Source organism: Penicillium psychrosexuale (assembly GCF_028828465.1).
Source record: "Penicillium psychrosexuale strain IBT 29551 chromosome Unknown utg000006l, whole genome shotgun sequence".
Taxonomy (NCBI): Eukaryota; Fungi; Ascomycota; class Eurotiomycetes; order Eurotiales; family Aspergillaceae; genus Penicillium; species Penicillium psychrosexuale.
The window spans coordinates 831,843-843,330 of NW_026643191.1; the positions used below are offsets into that span (position 1 = coordinate 831,843).

The 11,488-nt window shown below is 51.6% G+C and overlaps 5 protein-coding genes across 5 annotated transcripts; 4 read left to right on the forward strand and 1 right to left on the reverse strand.

Annotated features, from left to right (window-relative positions):
* Positions 1-777: 777 nt before the first annotated feature.
* On the forward strand, positions 778-1,790 carry N7518_010149 (putative thiol methyltransferase; the record flags this gene model as incomplete). The annotated part of the gene is made up of 2 exons (XM_057191075.1): positions 778-1,275; positions 1,431-1,790. The coding sequence occupies 2 exons, from the start codon at positions 778-780 to the stop codon at positions 1,788-1,790; spliced, it is 858 nt and encodes a 285-aa protein (XP_057037211.1).
* Positions 1,791-1,922: 132 nt separating this feature from the next.
* N7518_010150 (deubiquitinase OTU2) lies at positions 1,923-2,891 on the reverse strand (the record flags this gene model as incomplete). The annotated part of the gene is made up of 1 exon (XM_057191076.1): positions 1,923-2,891. One exon carries the CDS (start codon positions 2,889-2,891, stop codon positions 1,923-1,925), a length of 969 nt encoding a protein of 322 aa, XP_057037212.1.
* A 319-nt stretch (positions 2,892-3,210) lies between these two features.
* On the forward strand, positions 3,211-4,172 carry N7518_010151 (short chain dehydrogenase/reductase family; the record flags this gene model as incomplete). Its single annotated transcript, XM_057191077.1, has 4 exons — positions 3,211-3,240; positions 3,290-3,524; positions 3,584-3,887; positions 3,953-4,172. 4 exons carry the CDS (start codon positions 3,211-3,213, stop codon positions 4,170-4,172), a joined length of 789 nt encoding a protein of 262 aa, XP_057037213.1.
* Positions 4,173-4,778: 606 nt separating this feature from the next.
* On the forward strand, positions 4,779-7,211 carry N7518_010152 (alpha,alpha-trehalase; the record flags this gene model as incomplete). Its single annotated transcript, XM_057191078.1, has 5 exons — positions 4,779-4,907; positions 4,980-5,052; positions 5,112-5,233; positions 5,283-7,024; positions 7,082-7,211. 5 exons carry the CDS (start codon positions 4,779-4,781, stop codon positions 7,209-7,211), a joined length of 2,196 nt encoding a protein of 731 aa, XP_057037214.1.
* Positions 7,212-9,784: 2,573 nt separating this feature from the next.
* N7518_010153 (isocitrate lyase 1) lies at positions 9,785-11,457 on the forward strand (the record flags this gene model as incomplete). The annotated part of the gene is made up of 2 exons (XM_057191079.1): positions 9,785-10,144; positions 10,201-11,457. 2 exons carry the CDS (start codon positions 9,785-9,787, stop codon positions 11,455-11,457), a joined length of 1,617 nt encoding a protein of 538 aa, XP_057037215.1.
* Positions 11,458-11,488: the final 31 nt, after the last annotated feature.

Sequence of the window (11,488 nt, forward strand, 5' to 3'; positions counted from 1 at the left end):
TTGAGTAAATTGGATGTTGTTCTAGGAAAAAGTGAGAGAGAGAGAAAAATTCCGAATGCATTTGGAAAGTTGGAGATTTGTGACCGACAAGCACCGACAGCGACCGAGAGTCATAATATTATCTCTTGCACTCAAGCGCAGGGCCCCAGTGCTTGATTATTCGACATCACGCTAGTCCACATGCTATCCCATAAAGATACAAGCCGGCTTATAGAGCCAGTCATCGTTGAGCGCGAATGTGCCGGTTTTCCGTCGGCAAATCCTGAAGGTGTCTCTCCGAGATAGATTGGAGACTTGAAGCGGTCTAGATGGACGTAAAATAGAATCTGTGATCGAACAGATGCAACATTCTGATTGCATCATAAAGTATTCAACAGTCGCAATGGACTTACCTGGCTTTCGCTTAATATCCCTATATTGTACTTCCCCGGATGTTACCTTGAGCTGCCCAGGTGTGTCAATAAATACCCCAGAGTCATATTCTTATCGTCATCTACCCCACCATATACAAGGTATTGTAGGGCAGATCCAGGTGTACTTGCTATGATTATACAAATCTGTCGTTAGAACAGAGCGTATACTAAAGACAATCCAGAAACATCTTTGTACGCCGCATCGCCTATCTTCAGGTGGAGGGCTGCTGCAAGGAGGTGATTAATAAGCTTGGTAGACTGGCGATGGATCCCGGACGTCAACATGGCATAAAGACGGTGAACTCACCACGTCCCTCTTGACAAGAATTAATCACCTGAAACCACAGCAAAGCCCAAACCCAACATGACCAGCCCAACACAAACCAAAATCAACCCAAACGAGGTACAGGCCCACCTCTCCCAGTACAAGGGCGATAAATACGTCGACGGCTGGGCTTCCCTGTGGGACAAGGGCGACAATCTGCCCTGGGACCGAGGATTCCCTAATCCCGCCCTGGAAGACACGCTCGTCAATCAGCGCCCGACAATTGGCGCGCCTATCGCCACCGATGCACAGGGCCAGTCGTACAGGCGCAAGGCTCTCGTTCCTGGCTGCGGGAGAGGTGTGGATGTCCTCTTGCTGGCAAGCTTCGGCTTCGATGCTTATGGCCTCGAGTATAGCGCGGCTGCGATTGATGCGTGCAAGAAGGAGGAGAAAGATAATGCCAGTTGGTATCGTGTCCAGGATCAGACCATCGGCACGGGAAAGGTTACTTGGGTTCAAGGTGACTTTTTCGATGATGCTTGGTTGCAGGAGATTGGTGTCCCGTTGAATGGATTTGATATTATTTATGATTACACGGTATGGATTCCTCTCCCTTGTGTGTCTCTCTACGTTGTGAAATTCATCTCAAAGCGGGAATACAGCCACGTGATTTGATACCAATAATTTTGTGACTACTTTTGTCTATATCTCATGTTCCTATGTTCACTGTTCTCAGGCTAACCATCATGCAGTTCTTCTGTGCCCTCGAGCCGTCAATGCGACCCAAATGGGCGCTCCGACACACCCAGCTTCTGGCCCCTTCGCCAGCGGGTAACTTGATCTGCCTGGAGTTCCCCCGTCACAAGGATCCGCAAGCCCCAGGGCCCCCATATGCCTCTCCATCGGAAGCGTATATGGCACATCTGAGCCACCCCGGCGAAAAGGTTCCCTACGATGCAAAGGGTGTCGTCAAGCACGAACCTCTACGGGCACCGAGCAAAGACGGCCTGGAAAGAGTGGCGTATTGGACGCCAGAGCGTACGCACGAGGTAGGCCAGGGCGAGAACGGGGTGATCCACGACCGAATCTCGATCTGGCGCCGTCGTAACTAGATCTGCCGAAAGGCCGAAAAGCACCTAGCAAAAACCGAAGACAAAAATAGATCTGCAATTGCACAGTCGGGTCCACTGAAAAGGCCACTGAAAAGGCCAAAGCAGAAATGAGATAGTGTTGGTCTGAGTGGCTTAGGACTTCTTCACAAGGGCATTGTAGTGTTCGCCGAGTCCGTAGGTGTGGCGGTAGTAAGCGAGCCAGATAACGCGCTTGCGCTTCTCCTCCTCGTCGAAGCTGTCGCTGTCACCGGACTCGATCTTTTCCATCCGCCCATCCTTCTGCACAACATTTATTTCCACACCGTATGCTCGGGCAATCGCCTGCAGCTCCAACTGCCCTCCCCACTCGGCAGTCAGTTTGATCTTCCGAGTGTATGACTCTAGGGGCTCTTCCATGAACGCCTCGAAGTCCTCTTTATGTTCCATAATGAAATCCGCCGTTACAGCTCGAACAGCCCGGTAGCCATCGTGTTGCGGAGAGGCGACTGTGTCGATCCGTGACTGTGTCGCGGGCTGGAGGACGATTCGGCTTGGGTCCGGCCGCAAGCCGAGTCCGGACTCGTCAAGCTGTTTGGCGACTGCTGAGTAGAGGCAGTGCCCATCCGGAGTCACTTCTACTTCCTTCAGACCCAGCTTTTTGAACACAGCATCCATGACCTCCTGTTCATTGCCTCTGTAGTTTGTTTGTGTCGCGGCTTCTTCTGCCGCAGCGGCTGACTGGGCGGCTTGCTCAGCTGCACGCCGCGCGAGACGGGCTTTTTGGCGATTTGGCTTTTTGGAATTGGGTGTAGAAGAAGGTTCTGGGGTAGGTTCGGCTGCTGGTTCTGCTTCTTGCGGCTCCTCGGTGGGGTTGTCTTGTTTCAAGTCTTCGTCATCTGCCGCTTGATCATCTTCCAGACTGAGGTCTGCGAGGTCTTCGGCGGGATCTCCATTTAATTGTGCGATCTCGGCTTGTTGTTTCTCGGACAGATCGCGCTGCATTCGCTCGCATTCATCGTTGATTCCTTTCCGAGTTTTCTTGGTGGCGGACTTTTTCTTTTGCGTGATCCGTCCTTGGAGATCTTTTTGCTCTTTGCGGTGTTTTGACAGAAGGTCTTCCATTGTGAAATAACGAAACGAAAACAAAAATCAACAATTTTATTATAACGGGGGTATATGCTATGAATGAAAACAGCCAAAACACCTCGACCACCCCGCGGAACCCTGACGATGCAGCCCTAAGTTAAGCCCCAAAGAGGATTAGTGTCTACTCCACGGCATAAAGATATTCCAGGTCCGTGTGCCTCGTGTACCTCGGTTGATTCATCAAGTAGTCTCGGCCTCGGTAGTCTGGGGTAGGGGGTAGGTGGGACAGATGTAACAAATATAGACTTCTCTCTTTGATATTTTTAGTGTATTAAGTCTAAATCACAATTACACAATGGATTCCGCAAGTCTTTTCAACGTCAAGGTCAGATCACACGTATTCTACCTCTCCGACCATTCTAACGCGTCCACAGGGCAAAGTGGTGCTGGTCACCGGAGGAGCCAAAGGCATCGGTCGCATGATCTCAGAGGGCTATGTAACAAACGGTGCCACCGTCTACATCTCGTCGCGTGATGCCAAGGCATGTGAGCAAGCAGCCAAGGAGCTCAATGCCCTGGGCAAGGGCAAAGCCTACGCGATTCCGGCCAATTTCTATAAACTCGAGGAAGTGCAGAAGCTGGCCGAGGAGCTAGGCAAGCGCGAAAGCAGTAAGACACCACATCCAATGGAGAATCATATCATTTCTGACAAGATGTCTCTTTCCTAGAGCTCCACGTCCTCGTGAACAACTCCGGCTCGAACTGGGGCGCCCCCTACGACGAATACCCATCCGAGGCCTTCACGCGAGTCCTCACCCTCAACCTCCACCGCGTCTTCGATCTGACCCAGCTCGTCACACCCCTCCTGGAGAAAGCGGCTACACCGGAGGATCCTTCTCGCATTATCAATATCGGTAGCATCGATGGACTCCGTGTTCCCTCGCTCGAGACATTCGCATATACTTCCAGCAAGGCCGGTCTGCACCACTTGAGCCGGGTGCTTGCCAACCACCTGGGCAGGCGAAATATCACGTAAGTATACATTCTATGCTTCGCTTCTCCTCGTTCGATGTATTGGGAACTGATTCAGTTTGCAGCTCTAATACCTTGGCCTGTGGTCCTTTTGAAAGTAAGATGATGGCTGCTACCTTGAAGACATTCGGTGACTCTATCAAGGCTGGCGTGCCTCTGGGTCGGATTGGAACCCCACAGGACGTGGCCGGGGCTTGCTTGTTCTTGAGTAGCCGTGCCGGTGCGTTTGTGAACGGCGCGACTATCACACTCGACGGTGGGAGTGCCGTCTCTGCCAGGTTGTAAGCAATGGAGGATATTAGCACAAGCATTATTGATGTTCCTAGTTAGAGAGGACTGAATTCGGGACAGAATCCCTGACATTCCAATCAATGGCTGGTTACCATATTCCTCCAAGGGACAATCTTGTTATGAGTCACTACCCCAGAGATTTGCAAAATTCATATTTGCTTTTATATACATCGCACCTCAGAGCCTCGCCTTCAAATTGTTATCTAAAGGCTTATCAGGCCTGGAGCGGCGACATAAGTGGAGCGGCGACATCATCAATGGGAATGCGTCATTGCCTTTCCACCTCTGCCACGTTCAAAACATATCTTTCTATCAAGTTCCCCATCAGTACCATCTCGCATCTATTCTAAAGCTCCATCAACACATTACTTGCATCTGAAACCGTCTTAATCGCCGAACAAGGATCCCCCGACTTTTCTGACCGATCGCAAGTATCATCGAAGTACAGGATACAATTTCCAGCATCATATATCAGGCCCGTTGGAGCACCTGTTCTTGCTGCTTTAAGTTTCTCGACTGGGAATAGTCGGTGTGACCGCTTTCGTAACACACATTTGAATTTCAAATTGTGCCCTCTCTTCTTCTTCCGCCACACAGACCATGAGCTCGTCAGATGGGCATACTCGGTCCGGTTCTAGCTCCACTGATCCCTATTCCAATCCAGATGTCTACTATGGCAAGGAGGATAATATCAACAAGTTCAAGGCGCGAAGACGTGCATTCTCGGTGGTAAGCCGCCACCCCTGACCAGTACCCCGCGGTACAAGGTACATCAAGCTTATCTTTGACTGGGATCTACAGGGTCTGAACGACTACAGTCGCGAAGACATCAATAACTTCTTTGGAACCTTGCCCTCTCGACGCGGTAGCCACGGTATGCTTGTTATAAATATGTCGGATATGCGGTCGGTGCGAAAGCTGACAGCAGGACAGATGAGGCATCGGGACAACCTCGGAAGTTCCTTATCGAGGTGGACGAGACGCTTGCGGCTCTTTTGAAGCAGGAAGATACAGACCAAAATATGCAGATCACCATCGAGGATTTGGGACCCAAGGTACGCTGGATGGTGTCAAACACAAAAGGACCACTACTAATCGATGTAGGTGATCTCGGTCGGAACAGCAGCGTCATCTGGACATAAGCGAGTCGACGTACGGGGCACATACATGCTCTCCAACCTCCTCCAGGAGCTTACAATTGCCAAAGACTACGGTCGCAAGCACATTATCCTTGATGAAGCACGGCTGAGCGAAAATCCAGTAGCGCGGCTTTCTCGTCTAATCAAGAACTCTTTTTGGAATGCCCTCACAAGACGCATCGATGGCTCCAACATCGAAGTGGCGGGTCGAGACCCCAAGGATTGGACTGCGGACCCGCGACCTCGGATCTATATCCCGCCGGGTGCTCCAATGCAGTTCGAATACTACGAGCGGATTGCGAAAGAACGCCCCGAGCTACGCCTTGATGTGCAGATGCTGCCGGCTGTAATCACGCCCGATTATGTGATAGGACTCAACAACAAGCCCGGCCTCCTTGCATTGGCTATGCAGAAGAAGCTCAACGAATCGACCGGGGAGACTGATCTGATCGGTGTGCCATTCGTGGTGCCAGGCGGTCGGTTCAACGAGCTGTACGGTTGGGATAGTTACATGGAATCCCTGGGACTGCTCGTCAGCGACCGCGTCGACCTCGCTAAGGGCATGGTAGTCAATTTCTGCTTCGAGATCAAGCACTACGGCAAGATCCTGAACGCAAATCGATCTTACTACCTCACTCGCTCGCAACCGCCCTTCCTAACCGACATGGCACTGCGCGTCTACGAGAGAATCAAAAACGAGCCCGATTCAAAGGAGTTCCTGCGCAATGCTGTTCTCGCTGCCATCAAGGAGTACAACAGCGTCTGGGTGGCCTCCCCTCGCCTCGATCCAGAGTCTGGTCTGTCGAGATATCGCCCTGAAGGTTGGGGCGTGCCCCCAGAGACTGAGCCCACTCATTTCGTGCACATTCTCACTCCGTACGCACAGAAGCACGGGATGACCTTCGATGAATTCGTCAAGGCATACAACGCTAGGACTATAGTGGAGCCCAAACTCGACGAGTACTTCATGCACGACCGAGCCGTCCGCGAATCCGGCCACGACACCAGCTACCGCTTTGAGGGCGTGTGTGCCAACCTCGCCACAGTCGACCTCAACTCCCTGCTGTACAAATACGAAGTCGACATCGCGCGAATCATCCGCGTGCACTTCAACGACAAACTTCCTATCCCAGCAGAGTTCCGCACACCCAAAACCCAGGACATCGAAACCGAGTCCTCTGCGGTGTGGGATCGGCGTGCGCGCAAGCGCAAGCAGCACATGGACAAGCTCCTCTGGAACCCTGAAAAGGGCATGTACTTCGACTACGATACAGTCAAGAAGGAGCGCACCGAATACGAATCTGCCACAACCTTCTGGGCAATGTGGGCTGGCCTCGCGTCTCCCGCACAAGCAGCTATTATGGTCGAAAAGGCTCTGCCACGCTTCGAGGCCTTTGGCGGCTTGGTCTCTGGCACTGAGGAGTCGCGCGGCGCAGTGGGCCTGGAACGTCCCAACCGGCAGTGGGATTACCCATATGGCTGGGCGCCGCAGCAGATGCTTGCCTGGACCGCCTTCATCCGCTATGGCTATCAGGAGGAGGCGGAGCGACTGGCGTACAAGTGGGTTTACATGATCACCAAGGCGTTTGTTGACTTCAACGGTGTTGTCGTGGAGAAGTATGACGTCACTCGTCCTATTGATCCGCATCGGGTCGATGCCGAGTATGGCAACCAGGGCACGGACTTCAAGGGAGCTCCGCGTGAAGGGTATGTTCTGGTCCTTTCTTTTCTTTTGTAGATACTTGGATGCTAATTCGAATGCAGATTCGGCTGGGTCAATGCCAGTTATGTCTACGGGCTGGAGATTCTCAATGCCCATATGAGACGCGCCTTGGGAACTATCACTCCCTATGAGACGTACCATAAGGCAGTCGTTGCTCAGAATGCATTCTGATTGAACTTTTGTTGCTCTTACAGTCAAACCTGTTGCACAGGCCAAAAGAGGATAGAAAATCCAGGTAGAAGTGAGCAAGATATTTGAATATGGTCATCATCAGACAGTGTTTATTGTCTAGCGCTAGTTTTCGGTTAATTCAGTCTTTCCGTTTGCTAAAAGAAGGTTAATAAAATAAAAAAAGAATGGGCGTCGTGTATTCTCGACTCACAGCATGTGCCAGTAGATGTACTCCGTATGCTTCATGCACCCCGCGATCTCGTTATAACGAACCCGGTGTTAGCGAGTACGAACTGGTACCGGCGCTTTAATTAATCCGGCGTAATAATGAATTTGCCCTTACTAAACGGCCCTTACATTTGTTACCAAAATTACAGACCCTGGCAAGCAGGGCCGGTTAGTTACAACGTACGTATTGGTCCACTTACATGTACGCTGAGTCATCTCACTTCGACCAATCAGAATTCATGGAATACCGCGATGATCTATCCCCACTTCCAAGGTTCTTAAAGCTCGGTCCACCCACAAGGTCGCTCTCCAGGACTAGCGGCGACTTCCTCTTCGGGAGAAAATCAGCCAATGGTGTATAGAGCTTTTCCAAGAGTTCGCTGAGATGAGGAAATGACAGATATTGAAGTAGAGCGTTATTAGTGCCTTTTCGGTTCATGAATGTGGAACCCAAAATATAAATTTATATGGGCCCTTACAAGAACCTCCACGTAATGAACATTTAGTCATGTCTCAGTTGGTCCTAAATAAATAAATCCGGAGTGGGTTTTGCTGTTCTTAAAGTAAATGGAGTCCCCGCCAAATGAGCTTGAGTGCCTGGAGTACCCCAGAACCCCAACCCGAACCAAAGGCGAAAATAAGCCGATAGATACCTCGGCAGACCAACCAGGGCTCCGACCGAAAAAAGACCGCATTTCAGAGATCCCGAAGGCGTCATGGCTCTCCAGATCGAAAATTGACGGGTGCGGAGTTGGGGATCCCTCGTTTTCCCGAGGTAGTTCTCGTGTCTGGGGCTGAGGAATTGGTATGGATGTATGGATGTATGCACTTGGTTCTGGTCATTTATATTCTTGTTGTTTGTTTTTTTTTGTAGGGGGTGGGTGTGGTTGTTGGTTGTCTCGTTAAGCTTATCTGGTATCTAATGTTCATCTATAGAAGAGACACGCGACTTTTCGGGTTATGAGTGTAGGTACGATACTAGGGATGTTTTCTGGAAATCTTCTAGAGAAGATCCAAAGATACTTTGGTTCATGTTCTTGTTCCAGACTCTACTTTCTGTTGTACATTCCGTACAGAGTACGGAGTAGTTGTTCCTGATCTACCAGTCTTATCGGCTCTGGATGCGGATGCGGTTAGTTTGGCAGAGCTCACTTGTGCCGAGGTCCAACTCGTAAGGCGGTTTTTGAGTCATTTTTCCTTCGATCAACAGGGTGGACCGCCTGCGATTGGGTAGTTCATTTAGAGGTGTCATGTGTTCCGGTCTGATTTCGTGGAGGTGCTGATATGCGGTGATATTCGGCATATATAGCGTAAGTGTAATATAGTGCAAGTGTACAATAGTGCAAGATTACTGCGAGTATGAAGCGAGGATGTAGACTGTATAGCTTCGAGACTATACAACTTGATCTACGTCGACTCGTATGCGTATCGTAACAATAAACGCCGAAAATCGCCCAAACACATTCCATGGTAGAAACGCCAAAGTCAGAAAGGGATCTTGAGGATTTGCCTGGTGGATACCTTTCGAATACCGGGGCATGACAAAACAGCAAGGATGACTCAGGCAGACCTCGTTCCCAAGGTTCTGGGCAGTTTTTCTCTCCGAATGGCGATTCTTGCAATTGGCCAGACTGGCGTGATATTACGGGGAGTTCCTAGTCGATTTGAAACTGTATTATTGAATATTATTCCCCATGAACATTGCTCCGAATGCAGTCGATGCACGTGAAAATTAGCTTACGATATGTCCCGTATTGTCACGGTCATGGCATGTGTCTTCGACGTCATCCGGCCATCTCCACATAAAATCGAACATTCAACATCTCACGCCAACGTGGAATCAAGGGGGAAACGAGAGGAAAAAGCACATGGAATGGAATTCCCTCGACGCTCCAGTGAGATGCCGATTATTGTGACACTAATGGCAGATTTCGAAAACCCAGTGGCAAAGGGTTGTCCCATTAGACCGAGGATCTGAGCCTGGATCCTCTCTTCCGAGACCCGCCTTCCGCCTTTCGGAGCACTTTGCCCGTGAAAGATTCCTGAATGATTGGAACCCATTGGAAGAGTACCTAGGCATTGCGAGGTATTCGCCTGACTCCCGGTGAGCCGAGCGTTTACCGACTGTGACGCATTTGAATGTTTAATAAGTACCCCGGGTTTTCTGGCTTGTCCGTTTCCTCTTTTTTATTATAGCTTCTCTTCTCTTCCTCCTCCCTCTATATCCCTTCCTACCTTGCTTCACTTCTATATTCGAAGCTTCAGAACAGACGTGACACTACCTGCACGCCTGAATATACTATCTGACTATATCTTTACCCTTTTCCTGTATTATACCAAAAGTCATGGGTCTCTACGAAGATGAGGACCGCCAGTTCGCGGCAGAGGTTCAGGCCGTTCAAAACTGGTGGAAGGACTCTCGGTGGCGCTACACCAAGCGCCCTTTCACAGCCGAGCAGATTGTGGCCAAGCGTGGCAACCTCAAGATCGAGTACCCTTCCAACGTGCAAGCGAAGAAGCTCTGGCGCATTGTTGAATCAAACTTCGAGAAGAAGCAGGCCAGCTACACCTACGGATGTCTTGAGCCTACTATGATCACCCAGATGTGCAAGTTCCTCGATACTATCTACGTCTCTGGATGGCAAAGCTCCTCTACGGCTTCGTCGACCGACGAGCCCTCCCCCGATCTGGCTGATTACCCTATGGTATGTTGATAATACGATATCAAAAGTGTGGATGTATACTTACAATCATTCTACAGGACACCGTACCCCGCAAGGTTAACCAGCTGTTCTTGGCACAACTCTTCCACGACCGGAAACAGCGTGAGGAGCGTATTACTACCCCCGCAGCCCAGCGTGGAACCGTCGCCAACGTTGACTACCTGCGCCCCATTATCGCCGATGCCGACACTGGTCACGGTGGTCTGACCGCCATCATGAAACTGACCAAGCTCTTCATTGAGCGTGGTGCTGCCGGTATTCACATCGAAGATCAGGCCCCCGGCACAAAGAAGTGTGGCCACATGGCCGGCAAGGTCCTCGTTCCCATCAGCGAGCACATCAACCGTCTGGTTGCCATCCGCGCCCAGGCCGATATCATGGGTTCCGACCTCCTCGCCATCGCCCGTACCGACTCCGAGGCCGCCACCCTCCTCACCTCCACCATCGATTACCGCGACCACGCCTTCATTGTGGGCTCCACAAATCCCACCATCAAGGATCTCAACGACCTGATGGTTGCCGCCGAGCAGGCTGGCAAGAACGGTGCCCAGCTGCAGGCCATTGAGGACGAATGGACCGCCCAGGCCGGCCTCAAGCTCTTCAACGAAGCCGTCATCGACACCATCAACGCCGGCTCCCACGCCAACAAGAAGAGCCTCATCGACCAGTACCTCACTGCCTCCAAAGGCAAGAGCAACACCGAATCCCGCGCCATCGCCAAGAGCCTCACCGGCGTCGACATCTTCTGGAACTGGGAATCCCCCCGCACCCGCGAGGGCTTCTACCGCTACAAGGGCGGCACCCAGTGCGCCATCAACCGCGCCATCGCCTACGCGCCCTTCGCCGATCTCATCTGGATGGAGAGCAAGCTGCCCGACTACAAGCAGGCCAAGGAATTCGCCGACGGCGTGCACGCCGTGTGGCCCGAGCAGAAACTCGCCTACAACCTGTCCCCCTCCTTCAACTGGAAGAAGGCCATGCCCCGCGACGAGCAGGAGACCTACATCAAGCGTCTCGGCGAGCTCGGCTACGCGTGGCAGTTCATCACCCTGGCCGGCTTGCACACTACCGCGCTTATCTCGCACCAGTTCTCCAAGGCCTTCTCCCAGCACGGCATGCGCGCCTACGGCGAGCTCGTGCAGGAGCCCGAGATGGAGGAGGGCGTCGACGTCGTCACCCACCAGAAGTGGAGTGGTGCCAACTACGTGGATAACTTGCTGAAGATGGTTTCTGGTGGTGTGAGCAGCACTGCTGCTATGGGTAAGGGTGTGACCGAGGACCAGTTCAAGAACTGATTTGTTCGGTGCGGCTCATGTTGATACCCTG